At 56.9% G+C, this 18,525-nt stretch overlaps 4 protein-coding genes across 5 annotated transcripts; 1 reads left to right on the top strand and 3 right to left on the bottom strand.

Annotated features, from left to right (window-relative positions):
* Window positions 1-211: 211 nt before the first annotated feature.
* On the bottom strand, window positions 212-6,242 carry LOC148412236 (G protein-coupled receptor kinase 5-like). Of its 2 annotated transcripts, none has more exons than XM_088434655.1 (16): window positions 6,041-6,242; window positions 5,400-5,495; window positions 5,121-5,233; window positions 4,443-4,520; window positions 4,273-4,370; window positions 4,095-4,187; window positions 3,889-3,952; window positions 3,313-3,453; window positions 3,034-3,224; window positions 2,298-2,335; window positions 1,977-2,066; window positions 1,690-1,898; window positions 949-1,086; window positions 730-867; window positions 529-660; window positions 212-451 (listed from the first exon to the last, which is right to left on the bottom strand). In XM_088434655.1, the coding sequence occupies exons 1-16, from the start codon at window positions 6,090-6,092 to the stop codon at window positions 368-370; spliced, it is 1,755 nt and encodes a 584-aa protein (XP_088290781.1). In that variant the 5' UTR covers window positions 6,093-6,242; the 3' UTR covers window positions 212-367. The 2 variants fall into 2 exon arrangements, with proteins under 2 accessions (XP_088290781.1, XP_088290782.1); XM_088434656.1 differs by lacking the exon at window positions 6,041-6,242 and adding an exon at window positions 5,725-5,889.
* Window positions 6,243-7,404: 1,162 nt separating this feature from the next.
* Window positions 7,405-9,922, bottom strand: LOC148412235 (uncharacterized). The gene is made up of 2 exons (XM_088434660.1): window positions 9,610-9,922; window positions 7,405-9,117 (listed from the first exon to the last, which is right to left on the bottom strand). Exons 1-2 carry the CDS (start codon window positions 9,695-9,697, stop codon window positions 7,697-7,699), a joined length of 1,509 nt encoding a protein of 502 aa, XP_088290786.1. The 5' UTR covers window positions 9,698-9,922; the 3' UTR covers window positions 7,405-7,696.
* Window positions 9,923-10,115: 193 nt separating this feature from the next.
* dusp26 (dual specificity phosphatase 26) lies at window positions 10,116-12,813 on the top strand. Its single transcript, XM_088434678.1, has 4 exons — window positions 10,116-10,560; window positions 11,054-11,237; window positions 11,521-11,738; window positions 11,856-12,813. Exons 2-4 carry the CDS (start codon window positions 11,059-11,061, stop codon window positions 12,074-12,076), a joined length of 618 nt encoding a protein of 205 aa, XP_088290804.1. The 5' UTR covers window positions 10,116-10,560; window positions 11,054-11,058; the 3' UTR covers window positions 12,077-12,813.
* Window positions 12,814-12,905: 92 nt separating this feature from the next.
* Window positions 12,906-17,422, bottom strand: plrg1 (pleiotropic regulator 1). The gene is made up of 15 exons (XM_088434659.1): window positions 17,276-17,422; window positions 16,995-17,101; window positions 15,857-15,993; window positions 15,722-15,778; window positions 15,547-15,640; window positions 14,762-14,852; window positions 14,570-14,677; window positions 14,405-14,497; window positions 14,178-14,327; window positions 13,990-14,091; window positions 13,820-13,922; window positions 13,645-13,753; window positions 13,449-13,588; window positions 13,192-13,385; window positions 12,906-13,120 (listed from the first exon to the last, which is right to left on the bottom strand). The coding sequence occupies exons 1-15, from the start codon at window positions 17,282-17,284 to the stop codon at window positions 13,061-13,063; spliced, it is 1,554 nt and encodes a 517-aa protein (XP_088290785.1). The 5' UTR covers window positions 17,285-17,422; the 3' UTR covers window positions 12,906-13,060.
* Between the last annotated feature and the right edge of the window lie 1,103 nt (window positions 17,423-18,525).

Here is an 18,525-nt window from a genome sequence, read left to right as displayed (position 1 = left end):
ACTCGTGTCTTCAAAAAGAAGAATGAATCTGAGGTGCTTAGGAAAATAGATAGCAGGATTTTATTGCTTATACGATCCCGCTCATGCTTTTGATCACGCCCAAGCGAGAGGCGGCGCGGCGCGGCGCGGCGGCCCGCCAGCGATGGCGAAGGCCGGCCGGCCGGCATCCCGAAAACGTTGGAATCCGATGGTTTGCCTTTACCTGCGATTTTGTCAGATGAGATTGAAATGATATAACGATGACAGAGAAGGCGAAATGGGCGTGGGTCCCCCGACCCCGGCCGACGGCCGACGGCCGGGCTCCGCCGTACAGTATATTTACAAAGGGCGAGCGATCGCGTCGACGCGGGCGCGGCTTTGGCGCTCTTCAGTTGGGCGCGGTCAGAATGCCCGAGGCCATGAAGTTGTCGGGCAGGGGGCTCCGCCGCCCGTCCTCGCTCGCCTCTTGGTGCTGCGGGGCGAGAGCCGCCGTCAGACCCGCCCGCTCGCCGGAAGCCGGCGAGCGCGGCCGCCGTCCGCCCGACTCACGAATTTGCGGAAGATCTTGTTGAACAGGCCGTTCTTGGGGCTCTCGGGCGCCTGCGTCCACTGCAGGTCTTGAGGCCGAGAACCGTTGGGCCCGAAAACGTTGAGCTCCTCGAAGCATCCCGTCTCGATGATCTGCGGGGGCCGGGGAGGAAAGCTGAGTCCGGGCCGGAGCCCGGCCGGCGCCGGCCGAGGAGGACCGACCTCGTTCTGCCAGGGGATGGGAACGCTCCCCGTGTTGAATTTGGCGTAGAAGTGATTGTCGTCGTGGTTGATGGTGACGCCCCTCACCGCCGCAAACTCCTCGATGTCCTGCACGTCGCTGCAGTAGACCAAACGGGGCTGCGCCGCGCCGCAGCGAGCGGGCCCGCTCGTAACTGCGGGACGAGGCCCCGAGCGCCTCCCCCCCGCGGGCCGACTTACATCTGGTTTAAACGGCGCCTCCACGAGCCCCGCCTCCAGCATGCGGAAGTTGATTTCCCTGAAGAAGGGATGCGCCCGAACCTCGTGGCCTCCGGACGGCCGGCAGCCCAGCCTCTCCTTGGGGTCTTTGGCCAGCAGCTTTGGACAAATGCGTACGGGCGTCAACGGACGTCTCCGACCGTCGACCGCGGTCCGGGGCGGCCGGCGGCGCGACCGCTCGCTTTTCGAAATCCGGGCGCGCTCCGGATCGACCGACTGAGCGACCCGGCAAAGCCGCGACGTCCCCGACCGATCGTCGCGTCGATCGCTCAAACCGTCCGGCCGACTTGTCGCTCCCCGGCTATTCGGTCGGTCGGCGAACGGAGAGGTTTGCGGGTCGGGGGATCGGTTCCGACGCGACGGATAGCTCGGAAAGCGGGTCGGCCCCGCGGGTCGCCCTTCGATCGGCCGCGCGGGCCGGATCGATCAGACGCTCGGTTTTTAAAGGGTCGGCGCCGCGCTCGGGTGGATTGCTCAACTGGTCGGTCGGCTAGTTTCGCTTCATCGTTTGGCGGCCGCGCTCCGGTTACTTTGTCCGGCGTGTCGTTCGACGGACGGGCGGTTCGGTTAGTTCGGCTGGACCGCGGCTCAAACCGGATCGGTCGTCGGCACTCCGCTTCGGGCGGTTCTTCGCGCGGTAGTTGCCCCCGCTAAAGCTTTGCGGACAATTTGGGCGTCTTCCTCGCCGGCGGCGGCGCGGACCTGCGAGCAGACGTCTCTGACGCGAGGCCCGAAGCGCTCGTCGTACTCCTCCCGCCGAGTCTTGATCCTTTCCTCCATGTCGGGCTTTTTGGGGTGCTCGCCCTTCATCCTGAGGACGGGCCGGCCGGCCGTCATCTCGTAGATGAGGCAGCCCAGACCCCACCAGTCCACGCTGGCGCCGTAGTACTCGCGGCCCATCACCTCCGGGGCTGCGTGCGGATGAGACGGCGTGAGTCGCAACATTTCGGCCTTCCCGAAAGGCCACCCTGGTCGACCCGGGTACCGACCCATGTATCCCAGCGTGCCCACTCGACCGCGCGCCGCCCCGCTCTCGGACACGCGAACGGCGAGCCCCAGGTCGGAGATCCTGACGTGTCCTGCGCCGACAAACCGCGTGAGTCGTCGGCCGGGTTGCTCGCAATTAAGCCGGAATGCAAGAAGAGGGTGTTTTCGAGGTCACGCGTTAAACAGAGTAGGCCGCCACGCCCGACCGACACCATTTAAGCGTTGCTTCCTGCTCTGGGGAAGAAAAAAAAACAACAACAAAAAAAAAAACGCCACGCAACCTGTTGTTGCGTCGCAGCTAAAAATAGTTTGCGTGCGCTTACCGTGTTCGTCCAACAAGATGTTCTCCGGTTTCATGTCCCTGAAAGACAAGATGGCGTTTGACGTCAGACGCCGGCGGAACGGACGTACGCGCGGGCCGCCCGACAACAATTGTCACGCCTTGCGGAGACGTCCGCCGCTGTTCCCCGTCACAATCGTCGCAAACGTCTGCGATTAGCGTCCGCGATCTATACGACCGCCATGGCGCTACGCGGGGGGCCGGTTCTTTCGGGGAAGGATCCTACGGGCCGGGCGGCGCGACAAATTCACTTGGCGCGCGTGGAACAATTAGGGAGCGGCCCCGCACCAAACCATCCAAACCCAGGGGCGTGTCCCCGTAACCTTGCCAACCGACGGGATGAGGCAACGCGGCCTAGTGGCGCGCGCGGGTTTTGAAGCGTCACCTTCCGCCCGCCGGACTAAAGTAAAGCCCGGAGGAAAGAGGGACCGTCCCGAGGCGACGACAGCGCGTTTACCGCCTGCCAACGTTGTCTTTGAGCGGGGGAGGCCGAGGGCAGGCCCAAAGGAGGCGGCGCGACCTCGGCGCGACCTCGGCGCGACCTCGGCCTTCCGCCGGCTCGGCTTTGGACGGGAGCGAGGAAAGGATCGGGCCCGGCTTTCTTCCGGTTGGCGCAAAGGTGCCGGTCGGCCACGACGGCGCGCCGGATGGATCGGCGCCTCTTTGCGGCCAAGGCTCGGGGTTGGGGTCTCGCCGACGCGACCCCGGGTGCTTCTCACCTGTAAATGATGGACTTGCGGTGCAGGTCCATGAGGCCGCAACAGACCTCGGCGGCGTAGAGCCGCACGCGGTCGGCGTCCAGGCCGGGCGCGCCCATGTTGTAGATGTGGAACTTGAGGTCCCCGCCGCTCATCATGGTGAGGACCAGGCACAGGTCGTGTTTGGTCTCGTAGGCGTACGCCAGGTTCACCTAAGGTCAGCGTCTTGAGAGTCGCGAGGAACGCCGCCGACCTCCGCGGCGAATCCCAGCCCCGACCGAAACGGCGAGGCGCGCTCACCACGAAGCGACTGTCCACGCTCTCCAGGATCTCCTTCTCGTTGAGCGCCATCTCCTCGCCGTGCCGCTTCTTCACGTGCGTTTTCTCCAGCTTCTTGCAGGCGTACATCATCCCCGTGGCCCGCACCTGACACGCCCACACCTGGACAGGGAGCAAACCGTCCGGCGGGCGGCGTTCCTCAAGGTTCTATTCTCGGCCCCCTTTTTGCGGGGAGTTCCGGAGACATCTTTATCAGGTGACTTTTGGGGTGCATGTTTTTGAACATTCTCTCTCAAACACATCTGAATCAAATGATTAGGATCACTTTCAAGCTCCTGTAGAGCTTGCTAGTAAGCTAAGCGTTTGAAAACACGCAGGATACCGGCCCTCGAGGACTGGAATTCCACACCTATGCACCAACAGTTTTACACAATAGAATACAAAGTACCGCGAGATGAACACAAATATACATATCTTTTTTAGGGCTTTCAATTTCGGAGATAAAGTGCGTCTTATATTTGTGGAATTATGGTATAGGCTGGCGCGACGGAGGGTTTTTTGAAGCTGAGCGAGTATCGGGATGACCGAGGACGTTACCTCGCCAAAGCCCCCTTTGCCCAAGACCCGGTACTGCCGGAACTCGTTCTTGGTGACCGGCCTCCTGCGGGACAGAATGAGGTGAGGAGATCCTGCCTGCCGTCCGTCCGTCCCTCCGTCCGTCCGTCCGTCTGTCCGCCCGTCCGTCCGTCCGTCCATCCATCCATCCACCCACCCACCCACCCATCCGTCAATCAGTCGCTTACCGTTCCAGCATCTTCCACTGGAGGAAGCGGTCAAAGTACATGCTGCTCTGGTAGAGCCGGAAAGGTTCCCCGCCGAGGACCCGGTGCAGGTCTCTAAACTCACGGAGACAGGCGCGCGCGTGTGTGTCGCTTGTCCGGAAGCCCCGCCTGCCCCTGACCGCGCACGCCGGCGACGTACTCTCTGCAGGCTTTGAAGACATCGGCGCACGCTTCGTGATCCAGACTCCACATGCAGCTTCGCTTGTGTTTGGACACCTCGGGGACAAACTGGGGCGTCTGAACACACGCGCAGGTGAGGACGCGCGCAAACACGCACTAGAGGATGCGTCCACGCACGCGCGCACGCACATGAATGGTGAAGAAGGTTTGAATGACGCGCAGCCCAAACGCTCGTCTGGTTTCGTCTGCCTGCAGCTCGAATTGGTCCTGAAATGAAAACAAAAGCCCGCGTTTTTCCTCCAACTTTGTCGCCGCCGCAAACGCGCGTTGGTCCCGCCGGGACGCAACACTCGCCCGCCCGCCGCAAAGGGAAAAAGGACACGTTTGAAAATGAGCTAAATGGTGAAATGGCGCTTTTGCAAAAGCGGCCGAATGTTGGGCGTCTGCGAGACGAAAGACGTGTGGACAAGGGTTCTTAACTGCCGGACATTGTGACCTTTCAAAAGTCAGGCCACTTTTTTGGCCATTTTTTCCCCCCGTTTGTCTAGTTTAGCCTCACGCTCGAAAACATCAAGTTGCGTCCTTGGCATTCATACAATTGACGCTTCTAAAAATAGTGTTTTTTTTCTCTTGCTATCAACCGGAAGCGACGTCACTCGCAATAGCGTGAGCGTTTGGCGGCCCCGCTACCACAAACCGTGTGTGCGCGTGCTCGTTTTTCTTGTTGTTTTGATGTCGGAAATCAAAGTCTGAACTCGCTGTCTTTGTGAGGACCTCTGCACTTGCGGAGAGCATTTTGACGCGCACGATAGCGAGCCCACGCGTGCGCGAGAGTGCAATGCGTGCGTGCGTGCGTGCGTGCGGTACCAGAGCCTGCCGCAACTCGGCGTACTTTCGGAGTTCGTCCCGGCTGTGGCAGAACTGGTCAAAGAGCCTCCGTCCGATGGGCTGCGCCACGCACATGTCCTGAAAGTCCCGCGCTGAACACAGGCACGGGCGGTCACGGGCGGTCACGGGCGGTCACGGGCGGTCACGGGCGCTCACGGGCGCTCACGGGCGGTCACGGGCGCCCACGGGCGCTCACGGGCGCTCACGGGCGCCGCCGTGCTAGCGCGCGCCCGCCCGCCCGCCCGCCGGCGCACGCACCTATGGTGGCGGCCAGGTTGGCGCATCGGCTGATGTGCGGGAAGCGGAGCATCTCCTGCCATTTCCAGCTTCGGCCTTTGGTCACGCCTCCCGCTCCTGCACGCACACAAAAGTTTGTTTCCGCCTCGTTTTTCTCCCCCCATGTCGGCGAGCTCATGAGCCGAGAGGAGAGAGCCAGGAATCGGGAATACTCTTTGCCGACAGGTGGCAGCGCTTTGGAAGCGGATGCTGTTCGCCGAACGAAAAACGCATCTGAAGTTGCCCTTTCAAAGTTGGATCGCCCATTCCCGTTCGAAACGCCCGAGGTTCGGAAAGAAAGACCCACCCGCGTTTCCAAAGGATTTCAATCAAAGAGTGCCAAAGTGCGGCGCTTCTATTTTTAGCCTCTCAGGTCGAGCCTGCGCGACCGCATTTTGACGGCGTTTGACGTCGAGCGGCCGCACGGCGATTTCGAAGGCTCCGCGGCGTCCAAAGCGAAGGCGGTCAAAGGTCGGCGGCCCCTCGACCCCCCGGCCCCTCGACCCGCCGGGTCGCGACCGCGAGCCGACGCGCTCTTTCTGGTCGGGCCCCCGGCGAAGCTTGGCCTGCTGCCTTAGCTTAACTCGGCTTAGCTTTAGCAAGCAAGGAAAAGTCGCGCGTACCTTCCCTGGCCCTGACCAGAGCCCTGTTGGCCACCAGACTGTCAATCTCCATCAAGGCATATGTCCGCGTGTGTGTCACGGAGCGCTCTCAAATACGCCTGTCGGGAGGGGGAGGAGCCATGCACTTTGGCCGCGCCCCAACCCACCCGCAGAATGCAGAACGCAGAACGCAGAATGCAGAACGCAGAGCGCGTCCTCTTTCTTTTCTGCGCTTATCGCATCTCGAGTCACATTCCAACTTTGTTTGCAAAGTTAATTTTAGAAGGCAGATTTTGATCCGGCCTCGCTTCCAGTCTGTACTTTTCAAGCGGGCGTGGACGCTCGAGCGCACCGACAAAATTCCGCAAGCATCGTGTGCACGTTGGACCGGGGGTCGGGCGAGTCGGGGATGCGCGCGCGCCACCGGGGTCTAGCGCCGATCAAAGAAATCGCCGCCGCGAAAGGAGGCGCGGCGAGGCGCCGTACGAATCTCTATTTGCCTTCCTTGAAATGTTTCTGATGCCGTAGTCAGGGTACCGTGACGTTTGAAGACCCGATGGGAGTCTGATGCCGTAGTCAGAGTACCGTGACGTTCGAAGACCCGATGGGAGTCTGATGCCGTAGTCAGGGTACCGTGACGTTCGAAGACCCGATGGGAGTCTGATGCCGTAGTCAGGGTACCGTGACGTTCGAAGACCCGATGGGAGTCTGATGCCGTAGTCAGGGTACCGTGACGTTCGAAGACCCGATGGGAGTCCGATGCCGTAGTCAGAGTATCGTGACGTTCGAAGACCCGATGGGAGTCTGATGCCGTAGTCAGGGTACCGTGACGTTCGAAGACCCGATGGGAGTCTGATGCCGTAGTCAGGGTACCGTGACGTTCGAAGACCCGATGGGAGTCCGATGCCGTAGTCAGAGTATCGTGACGTTCGAAGACTTGACGGGAGTCCGGCCTAAGCCGAGCTCATCGGAAGGCTCGCAAACGTTGGCCGCTCGCGCCACCCGGCGGTTCTAGAGTGTCAACACAAGCGTTCAGCACGCTCAGCGTTTCGAAGGGCGCGGCGCGTTGAAAGTCGACAAGCTGTGCGGACACCCTGAGCCGCGCCTTCTGGCGTCGGGAGGCCCCGCCCCCTTTTGGTTTGGTTCGACTTGATCGTATGAACGCGGACAGTCCAATTTTGTGCGTCCGAGTGAGGACGAGCTTCTTTCGGCGTCGAACTTACCGCCGGCTAGTTTGGACCGGAGTTGCGGAAACTGACTGATATTCGGGCCCTTCAATAGAATGACCTGTCATGCATTCATTCTCCGTTCAAATAAGACAGGAGCGCGCCCTTCATTGCTAATTAGCATTCCTAGCAGATGCTGCGAAGAGTTGAAAACAGGCATTCCGGTTTACGAGCCTTTTTATTTTGCACACTTTTCATTGAGTTCATTTCTTTTGCTGCGGACCAATATTTTTGGAGAACCGTTTCTTTCCGAGAGCAGGTTTGACACTTGATGTGGTTATTTTTTTTAGGAAGAATTATTTTTTGATAACAGACGTCTTCTATGATCCAAACGAGGACACTTTGATTATTTTTCCGCGGACCAATATTTATTCGTCGTTATTTCTTTTGGGGGAGAGCGCGCGTCAGTTTCAAGATCTGCCACCCCGAAGAATTTGGACCCAAAACGCCGTCAGGCAAAAGCGCTCTCCCCGCCGTGTCTTCTCGAGTGACTCTTCAAGTTTCCTTTTCGGGAGAATCGGTGACCGCACAGCGAGCAGGCGAAAGGTTTTTCCCCCGTGTGCGTTCTGGCGTGGCTCCTCAAGTTTCCCTTGAGGGCAAACCTCAGACCGCACGCGGAGCACGCGAAGGGTTTCTCTCCCGTGTGCGTTCTCCTGTGCGATTTCAGATTTTCCTTTGCGGCGAATTTTTTGCCGCAATCCGAGCAGGCAAAAGGTTTCTCTCCGGTGTGGATCCTCATGTGTATTTTCAGATAGCCCTTGACCACAAACGTCTGGCCGCAGAGCGAGCAGGAAAAAGCTTTCCCGCCGGCGTGGGTCCGGGCGTGTATCTTTAGATATGCCTTTGTGGTGAATCTTTGTTGGCAGAGCGAGCAGGCGAAAGCTTTCTCCCCGGTGTGGGTTCTCGCATGCGCCTTCAAACGCCCCTTGACGGAGAACCTTTGAGCGCACAGCGAGCAGGAAAAAGGCCTCTCGCCAGTGTGCCTTCTTTTGTGAATTTCTAAATGTCCCTTCTGGGAGAATCGTTTTCCGCAGGCGGAGCAGGCGAAAGGTTCCTCGCCGGTGTGCGTTCGTCGGTGGACCCCTAAATGGCCCTTCTGAGAGAAGCTTTTTCCGCAGATGGAGCAGGAGAAGGGTTTCTCCCCCGTGTGCGTTCTCGCGTGGCCGGTCAGGCCCCCCTTCTTGGAGAATCTCTGACCGCAGACCGAGCAGACGAAAGGTTTCTCGCCGGTGTGCGTTTTGACGTGCGCCGTCAAATGGCTCCGTTGGGCGAATTTCCGCCCGCACGCCGAGCAGCCGAAGGCTCTCTCTCCGGTGTGCCCGCGCATGTGCGTGGTCAGACCGGTCCCCTGAGCGAAAGTCTGACCGCAGACGGAGCAGACGAAGGGTTTCTCCCCGGTGTGCCTTCTGGCGTGTCTTCTCAAATGTCCCCCTTGGCTGAATCTTTGAGGGCAAAGCGAGCAGGCAAAGGGTTTTTCCCCAGTGTGCGTCATGGCGTGCTTTTTCAAAAGACACTTGTAGGCGAAGCTTTTTCCGCACCGGCCGCATTTCCGGCCGGGGTTGCCGGGAGCGCCTCGGGGCGAGTCCGCCGCCGCCTCGTCGCTATCCGACGGCGGCGCCGTCGGTCCGTCGCCTTTTTTCGGGGGGGAGGGGGAGGGGGCGCTCGGGGCCTCCGCCCCTTTTTTCTCATCCCGCGAGCCTCCGTCATCTTCGCGCTTCAGAGTCAATCGCGAGGCGACGATGTCGTCCCGCTCCTCCTCTTTGACGCGCGGCGTCCCGGGGAAGATTTCCTCCTCCTCCTCCTCCTCCTTTTTGACGTAAGCCGGTCGCGGCGGCTCGTCCTCCGAGGCGCCGGGGCGCGGCGCACCGATATCTGCAAGGGACGAAATGATGTCGCCTCGTATCGTTTCCGTTCCGTAATGACTGGAACGAATCATTTTGGGTTCCAAAATAAAGGGACAATTATAGATATAGCTATACCAATTTTAGAGATCAGCGACCCAATCGGGTGTTAGGACCCGCCCATCAAACTTGGGCTGGAGTTTGACGGATAAAATTCATCAAACGCAGCGACGCAACCCTAAAATTATTCATTCAATAGATATGTAAACATAGATGTGTAGTTATATCAAAGTGGCGAATTTCAAACGCTAACCTCCATAGTGGAAAAGGCATCTGCGAATGCGTCCTTTAGTTCTTCGTCAGAGGTTCAGGACCCCTAAGTGACATCTCTCTTTCGGTTTTCACCGTGTTTCCATTTTCTAACGGACAATCGAAAGTTGAAAAGGGGCCCCAACTGGGAGCCGCTTGAACTGTAAAACCGGACCGGAAGTTGTTCGCGATGGAAAGGAGTGAGCGAACAAACCTGCGGCGTGCAAGCGAAACGGGACCTTGTGCTCGTCTCGTTCTGCGCGAACTTCCCGCTCGTAGTCCGCCGTCCCCCTCGCGCACATCTCCGCGCGAAAGTTCGCCGCGACTTTCGGCGTCCCCGCCTTTGTGCAGACGCGCGAGGCTCGGCCAGGCCAGGCCAGGCTAGGCCAGGCTAGGCTAGGCTTGGCTAGGCTTGGCTAGGCCAGACCGAGAACCCCCCACAGGCACGTGACCGAGGGAGTCAAACGAGCCGAGCCTTCGATACGCGTTCAACAAGCTTGAGGAAAGCGTGTCCGTTTACGTTACTAAAAAAAGAGGGAGCGAGAGCGATTTGCGGCAGAAAATCTACGGTAACAGCACTCGGACAATCTTAATGCAATTTTTTTTATTACCGCATCCCTCTTCAAATTTCACCGGGAAATCAAGGTCAAGACAAACGTTAAAAAAATCAAGGTCAATACTTTCTTAATAGATGATTAATTGTATGCGGAACGCGCCACTGATAATAGAGGGAGTAGAAAGGCAACAATCGAATGGTTGGAAAAGATTTTGCTCTGAACTCTCGTCGTTCCTAGCTCTTTTTCATGATCTATTTTAGATTTATTGTCATTTTGTTTTAGTTTTGCTGATTTCATTGCCGTTTTCGTTCGGTCTTTTCCGGTTAGGTTCGTTTTCTCTCGGACTTTTTCTTTCCTGGATCGGATTGATTTTGGTCAGTTCCTTTCCGTGAGCGTCCAGCAGATGGCGGCAGAGCTCGCCAGCGTGGATGACGTCAATCGGCGTCATTCCTGGCTCGCGATGCTGAGGCTGGAGGAGCAGAAGACACGTTGTGATTTCGGGGACTTGTTGACAAGCGGATGAAGACGAGGACCATGTAGATGAACGAGAGAGCCGAGAGCGGGAAAGACGTGGTCCGCGCCTAGGTCCCTTGTTAATCGGGCGTAAGGTGAGCGTGCACGTCGGTAGCTGCGGCGCACGCACCCGAGCGCCGGAGCGGGCGAGTGAAAATGAAATGACAAGAAGGTATGGCCGACCGGGGTCCAGGCTTCTCCGAAGGCCGAGGTTATGAGCAAATCCTCTCGCGTTTCAAGCGTTTCCACGCCGTCGGGTTGGGATTGAGCAGGGCTGCCCAAACTTGGGCTTCCGGGCGCAAATAAATCCAAAGATTTAGGTTTTGTACTTGATTAAAAAAAAAAAAAAAAAGAGCCGAACATCGAGGAGAAATTTTCCATTTTTGGGGGGGGGAACAAAAGTCTTTTCATATATAAGGTGCGGCACATTATAAGGCGCGTAGAAAAGAAGCCACGGTGGTGTCCGGGCGGGCTTGCGTTATGCAGCCAGCGGATGGCGCTGCGCTGCATCCGCGTTGCTTTTTTTTTTGTTTTTTTTTGCATTTTTGCATGCAGCGCAAACGACCGCCGTGTGTGGTGCGTGCGCAGGCGTCATGGCGTTCAAGTGCGGCTTTTGGCGGGGGCGCAGCGGCTCCGGCTCCGGCTCCGGCTCGCCGCGGCGGGACGTCCGCCAGCGCCTCAGCGTGTCCGAGCTGGAGCGACTCCTAAGCAGCGGCAAGACGGCCTGCAACCACGCCGACCAAGTCTGGCCCGGGCTCTACATCGGAGACCAGTCAGTAGCTCCGCCCCCCTTCTCCCGCCGCCGCTTTGCTTTGCGCGGAGAAAGCCGGATACATAAAAATAGCGCTAACGTCACCTCCTCAAAAATAAATCACGCAAAAACTGTTTAAATATCAAGAAAAAATACAAAACGTGATTCGCCATCGTATTTAAAAAATGCGTTTTTTCTTTCTTCAAAGAAAATGGCAAACAATGGCGTTTTGCGAAACGTTTGCGATTCAGGCGAGCTCAACGAAATGGTTTCTTTTTGTTTCTCTGCAATTTGCGGCGTTGAGGAACATGGCGTCGGACCGGCGCGAGCTGGCGCGGGCGGGCATCACCCACGTGCTCAACTGCGCGCAGAGCCGATGGCGCGGCGCCGGCGCGGCCGCCGCCTACGCCGCCATGAACATCACGTACCTGGGCGTGGAGGCGCACGACTCGCCCGCCTTCGACATGAGCAAAAACTTTTATCCCGCCGCCGACTTCATCCACAAGGCGCTCGCCGGAGGAGGTGTGCGCTTGTGCGCCGTTTGCGGGGGGAGCCCGGGGAGAACTTTGGGCTTCTAGGCGCGCGTGCGTGCCTTGGCCCTTTGTGTTGACGTGTGAGTGTGTGCGCGCGTGACCCAAGGCAAGGTCCTGGTCCACTGCGCGGAGGGCCTCAGCCGCTCGGCCACGCTGGTGCTGGCCTACCTGATGATCCGGCAGAACCTGACGCTGGTGGAGGCCATCAAGACGGTGAAGGACCGTCGCGGCGTGGCGCCCAACCGCGGCTTCCTGCGCCAGCTCAACGGCCTGGACGACATCCTGCGCGAGAGTCGCGCCGCGCCTCCGCCAGACCGGGTCGGCTGAGAACCGCCCGGGCGAGCCGCGGCGCCGACGCTGACGGAAAACCACGAAAAAAAGGGACCTCCGCCGTTGTGTTTACGGAACCTTATTGCTTTTGTTTTGGTCGCCGTTTCACCGTCCGGCGAAGGCCCGTTCGCGAAAAAGCGCATTTGGAAATTCTGTGCCCATGGTGTGGAGTTTTGGCGTTATCTTGAATCATTCCGTTAGTGTCCGGCGTTACCTGCGGCGCGACCTTATTTTTCAGGAGCTGTTCCGAAAGCCTCGGCGGGAACCAAGCTGATCGGCTTAGCGGTGGCGCCGAGCCCCGGCGCCCGTCCGAGGGCGTAGGCCGACAGTTGAAAAGTTGAACTTAGCCCAAGCTGACCTGACCCCCCCCCCCCCCCAACAGACCTGGCCGATGCTAACTGTTAGCTTCGACCGGGCTAATCAAGCGTCTTTGACGTTAGCGTCACGTCGGCCGGCCGTCTTTTTTTCTTCTTGTCAGGCGTTTTTGAAATATTCGCTCGCTGTGTTTGGAAGCGGCCGGGGACCAAAACGAGACACCCTCACGTCTCAATTTCCTAGTCGTCCAATGAACATTTTGTTGTGCGTAGGTTTTGTATGTGGAAAAACATCAAACAAATGTGCAAATGGTGTGTTTTTTTGATGTAACAGTACCATAAAAGAAATGTTTTCAGACGAAGTGTCATCTCGGTTGACTTTGGCAATTGTTTCCAATAAATTATTTTCACTTTTCACAAGTCCGGACATTTGAGGAGTTTTTGTCAACCGCAGCACTATTTTGAAAACATTGGAACCTCGTCGTCGCCGACCAAAAAAATAGCAAGGTCAATTGGATTTTTTGATTTTTTAAGCGAGGCTCTTTTATTCAAAAGGAAAAAGAGCGAGGCTTTCTTCTGTAAACTCCAAAAAACACGTCCGACAGTTAGGGCTGCCACCCCGAGGCCGTTTGACCGCGGGCGGGGCCGTTTGACCGCGGGCGGGGCACTAGAATCTTTTTCTCTTGAGGATCTCGGGCTTCCAGTTGATGGGATGGCTCTCCTCCGTCTGCAAGCCACAAAGCAAACGCTCCTTGACTCGGCCCCCCCCGCAACAAAAGGCCCAAGACGCGTACGTACGGCGGCGTCGTCCTCCTTGTAGACCTTGACGGTCTTGTCGGCCTCGGCCGTGATGAGGCGACTCTCGGAGTTGTCGAAGACGCAGGCGAAGATGCCCGACTCGCTGTCCAGGGAGCCCGGCTGCACGGCGGCGTGGATGCGCTGGAAGTTGTAGCCCGTCCTCCAGTCCCACATGTGGATGGTGCCGTTGTCGGCTGCGCGCGGGCCCGCCGTTAGCCGCCGCGCCGCTAGCCCCGCCCGCGCCGGCGGACGCTCACCTCCGGAGACCAGGACGCCGTCCGAGTTGACGGCCAGCGTGTTGATGATGGCGTTGTGGCCCGACAGGTTCTGGATGAACTTGCCGTCCGGGAACATCCACTGCTTGATGTTGTCGGCCGAGCCCGAGGCCAAGGTGTACCTGGAGGGAAGTCCCTCAGCGACCGATCCCGCCCCCGGGCCGAGCGGGACGCTTACTGTCGGGGGTGCAGCACCACGCTCCTGACGGACTTCTTGTGGTTGGTCAGCGTGGCCCGGGTTTTGCCGGCGATCAGGTCCCACAGCCTGATGGTGGAGTCGTGGCTCCCTGCGAGGGCCGGCGCCTCCTTTCAGCGGCCCGCTCGAAGGCGGCGCGGCGCGGCGCGGCACGTACCCGTGATGACCTGCGGCTCGGCGGCCTGGCAGCGGACGGTGGCCACCGTGTTGGTGTGGCCCGTCAGCGTGTGCGCGTTGGCTTTGGAGCGAATGTCCCACACCTGGACGGCGGGCGACGGGAGAAAAGCGTGAGCGGCGGGTGGCGCGCGGGCCGCCGGCGGGGCTTACCCGAGCCGTGGCGTCCCTGCTGCAGGTGACCAGAACGTCGATGGTGGGGTGCAGGTCCAGGCCGTAGACGGCGCTCAGGTGCCCGTGGTAGTGGCGGATCACCTGCGGCGGAGGGAGGGGGCGCGTGAGGCGGCGCGCTTCCGGCCTATCCCGGCTCGGCCCCGCCCGCCCCGCCCCGCCCCGCCCACCTTGTTGTACTCCAAATCCCAGCACTTGACTTGCTTGTCCTCGCCGCAGGAGAAGAGGTACGGGCTGCGGCTGCTGACGGCCACGCCCCGCACCGTGCTGATGTGGCCCGTCAGCGACAGCTTCAGCCTCCCGCTGGCCAGGTCCCAAATCTGACGAAAAAAGAAAACGTCGGGACGCTCGGATCTCAAGGCGCTGCGGCAAAGCTGCCGGAAATCCACAAAGTCACCTTGATGGTCCTGTCGGCGGATCCCGTGACGAACCATTGGTTGCCGGGCTCCACGGCGATGGAGCGCACCCAGCCCAGGTGGCCGCTGATCACCTGCGCGGTCACAGAGGCGCGTCAAGAAAAGCCCGAAGGCCCGCCGGGCAAAAAAAAACCAGCAAAGGTCACCCGGAAGAGTTTCCACGGCGGGTGCCACTGAGGCTTGGGCATGCTGGGCGCTCGCCTCATCAGCGCAGACGTCCTGCTGCCGCCGCCGCCGCCGCTTTCCACCGTCACCTCCAAGAGGAAAACAAACAACAATATCGAAACGGAGACGGGCGCCGGCACGCCGACGCCATCCCTATCTCGCGGGGGACGTACCAAGGCGCCGGAAGGGGGGTGAGATCGCTCCGCCGCCCCGGCGTGCCGATGGATCTCGGCCACGCCGGCGGCCGTGCGCCCGGCGTCTTGGCTGCAAAAATCGGTCGATCAGATACAGGCTTGGCGTGACACGTTGCAAATTAAAATGGAGATTTCCATGGCCAAGGCTTCTCGTAGGTAAGGCTCACCGTATTATAAGGCGCATAGAATGGAAGCTACAGTCGCGGTTGTGTTCGGCAGCCACCAGACGGAAGGCCAATTTGAAGTGTTTCCTATATAAGGCGCACCGCACTATTCAGCGAGCGCAAAGAAAATACCCTACAGTCGTGGCTGCGGTTGCGCACGATAACAATCAGGGTTGACACTTGAAATTCCAATATTACAAAAGAAATCTCGCTAAGAGATTTTTAACGCTCTCCCCGGCGTGCGTGAGTTTCACAAGGGAAACGGGCAGTCCTACAAGACGCGCGATTGGCTCCCGGCGCGACCACCCACCGACGGGGGCGGGGGTCGTACTCCACTCCCGCCCCGACTCCCACGGTTGCATCGTAGGTGTGCTTCCTCTCCGGCAAGGAGCGGCGGCGGCGGCGAAGGAGCGTCGTAAGCACTTTTTGCTTTCGTAACGGATTGGAATTTCATCGTTATTGTCATCATGTTCTAATTCGACTTCCGGGCGCCACTACTACGACCAAAAGGACAGGAGGGAAGGGAGAACGGTACAGTTACTGTATGAGGTCAAATCACTGAAGCTGAAGACGCGGGACACGCGCGGACGGCAGAGTCACCTGGCTTGCGACGGCGGCAGCGCCAAGGCCAGCGAGTGGACGCCGGCCTCGCTGGGGTTCCTGTGGACCTTGGTGTCGGCGGTCAGCGCCACTCCTGATCGTTTGATCGCCATGGTCGGGAAGTTAGCGAGGCCCGACGCGCAAAAGCCAAAAAGAAAGCAGGAAAGGAACTCGCCTGGCCCGGACGGGTAAGCGTGCGTGCCGGCGATGGCGTACTCCGGCTCATCGGACGCTAGCGAGAGGGAAAAGGAAACGGATTGCGGCCAAGATCGAACGGGGACGAGGCGGCGTTAGCGGACGTGTTTCCCACCCGGCTGCGCGTAGGTCAGCTGGAGGTGGACGGCGCCGGCGGGCTGCGACGCTCGCTCTTTGGCTTCCTTCAAAACCGGCATGTGGAGGACGGCGTCGTAGTCGGCTTTCAATTTCACCGCCATCTTCAGCTTGTGACTGCGCAAACGCAATTCCGCCTCGCGTCATTCGCAAAACGCCACACCCGCCAGGTTGGCGTGGCGTAACGGGAGGGGCGTGCCCACCAAGCACGCTTCATATGGGCAAGCTCCCCAGATGAAGAAGTATGAAGCCTCACAGGCCAGTTGGGAGCGCTCGACCGCTTCAGGAAGTGCTTCCACGGTTTGGCGAGCATCGGGAATTGGCATTTTTTTCTTATCGTTTATGAATCTAACCAGACAATACTTTCTTTCCATTGAAGTTTACCGGGCTCTTCCACTTTTCGTCCACAACAACTTACGCCGTAGAACTAACAAACGTCGAACTGACATTAGCGATGACATTGTGCATATTCGCCAAAAACACGTATGTAATACGATAGCGCTTTGTGCTGTCGCGTCTGACGTTTGCGTCGTTAGCACTTTAGCAATGACATCACACGGGAAACATTTGGCATGACCACAAACTGAAATCAAGTCCATTTTCATGCTCAAAATAATGCCCAAGGTAAATATATTTGCTCCCGCGGACTTGCAAACGAAATGTCGAGTAAACACGTACAAATTAAAAAGGCGTCTCTCCCTGTAGTCTACGACCGCTGTGAACCCTGCTGCTAAATCACTCGATGGGCTGCCCGTCCAAACGATAATAATTCATACATGTGATAGCTGCTTACTGATTGCACCTTTTTTCCTTTTCCTAACGCTTTCAACGCCAAAGCAGCAAAGTTGCACCAAGCAACATTTGCAGTATGCCTTTATCTCCGATCGATTTCGAGCTACAAACTTTTAAGCGGTGATATCAAAACATACATTATTGAAAAAAAATCCTCTGAAGCCAAAGGGGTCAAGTTAGTTTGCATTAAAGGGACAATGTGTAAGAATTAGACCTTCGGAGGCTGCCATGTCTGTCGTAACTCCGGACAATGCAGCGCCTTCAGCTGTCCGTCATGAAAAACGTCTAAATCTTACACACTGTCCCTTTAAGTGAAGTTTTTCTACCTTTGTTCGTCCAATGCAATGTATTTGGCCTGGTCGGCCACAAACATGTCATGGGTCCTCTTGAGCGAGCGAAAGACCAGCGTGTGGACCGAGTGCTTCTGGACGTCCTGCAAACACGTACGACATATTTCAATCATGACTAAAACATACATATAAAAAAAGAGGCGTCTAAAATGTGTAAACGTGACGAATGGGAGTCAGCTCATTCATTCCGAGCATTAGTCGGAAACGGGTGCGTGAGCGGGAGCGGCTCAAAAAGACTCACCAAAAGGCAATCTTACCTCGGTCATTATGGTGATAAATGTCGTAAAAAAATGTTACAGCACAGAAATCTGAAAGAATAAAAAAAAAACGAAGCGTTTTAACAGAAGGTCTGAAACTTCACTTTGGGGGCTAGCATAACTGAGAGTGCGATAGAACAACAGCCCGCCGTCAACCGGAAGTATTAGGTCGCAACGTGCAAATTTCCACTTGCTTTGACGCCCTCTAGAGGCAGGGGGTAGCGATTCACTTCCATGTAATGGGTTACTGCAGTGTACAAAAATCGAACGTAAAACATACCGAAGTAAGGACTCCCAAGTTTAAATTCTTGCTAACCCGCCCATTCCCAAAGAGAATCTCAACATCTTCATTTTAATATTAGGAAAAACATGTTCTTATATTCTGTTTATTTTTTTATTTTTGCCGAATACCATACATGAGAGCACGATTTATTGAGTTTTGTTATGAGTTGGCCAATGATGCTATGCGGCTAACCCTTTACAATGAACCAAATATGAATTTGAACATTTACAAATGTCCTAAGGACACTTTGTAGCATTTGCAAAAAAAATCAAATAAAAATAGAAAAATTTGAATTTAAAAACAAAAAGCAGGGTTTATAAAACGAGCAGAAATGGCACAAACAACTTTGATGGATGTATGCAAAATTGCTTTATTTCCATTTTTTTTCCCAAACATGTTCATACATTTGTCATGTAATAAATAAACACGAGGAGCAGGCTTCCTACGCCACTTGTTAACCCCCCCCCCCCCCGCTTTCTCCCCACTGCAAAACAACTTTTCATAGAATTGACAAGACAAAAATGAGTAGAAAGAAAAAGCAAAGCTTGACACAAGCTGAAATGTGGCGCTACAAGCTCACCGCTCGTTCCACAGCTCTCGGAGCTCTCATGGCGTAGCAAATCCTCAGGGAGCAAATATATATATATGTATGTATATATATATATATATATATTCACAGTTAGCTTCTGCACACGTTTGAGACAGGCGAGAGGAATTGAAGACGTTTCTACAAGAAACAATCTTTGCAAAAAAGGGGGCGTGGAAGGTGACTTCCTGTACACAGTGGACCTTTTTTTTCTTCTTGAAATAAACAGCTCGTCATTCCGTTCACAGATCCCTGATAATACTTTTTTTCTTTGAGTCTTTTCTAGAAAACATCTTAAAAGCGAGACCCCGCTATGACGTGTAAAAAAAGGTTGCAGAATTTCTGTACAAGTGTACAATATAAACAGAAAAAGGAAAGGTG

Source organism: Hippichthys cyanospilos, chromosome 15, assembly GCF_059441005.1.
Source record: "Hippichthys cyanospilos isolate Australia breed blue-spotted pipefish chromosome 15, RoL_Hcya_1.0, whole genome shotgun sequence".
Taxonomy (NCBI): Eukaryota; Metazoa; Chordata; class Actinopteri; order Syngnathiformes; family Syngnathidae; genus Hippichthys; species Hippichthys cyanospilos.
The sequence above is the reverse complement of the archived record's forward strand: the minus strand, read 5'-3'. Positions and strand labels throughout refer to the sequence as shown.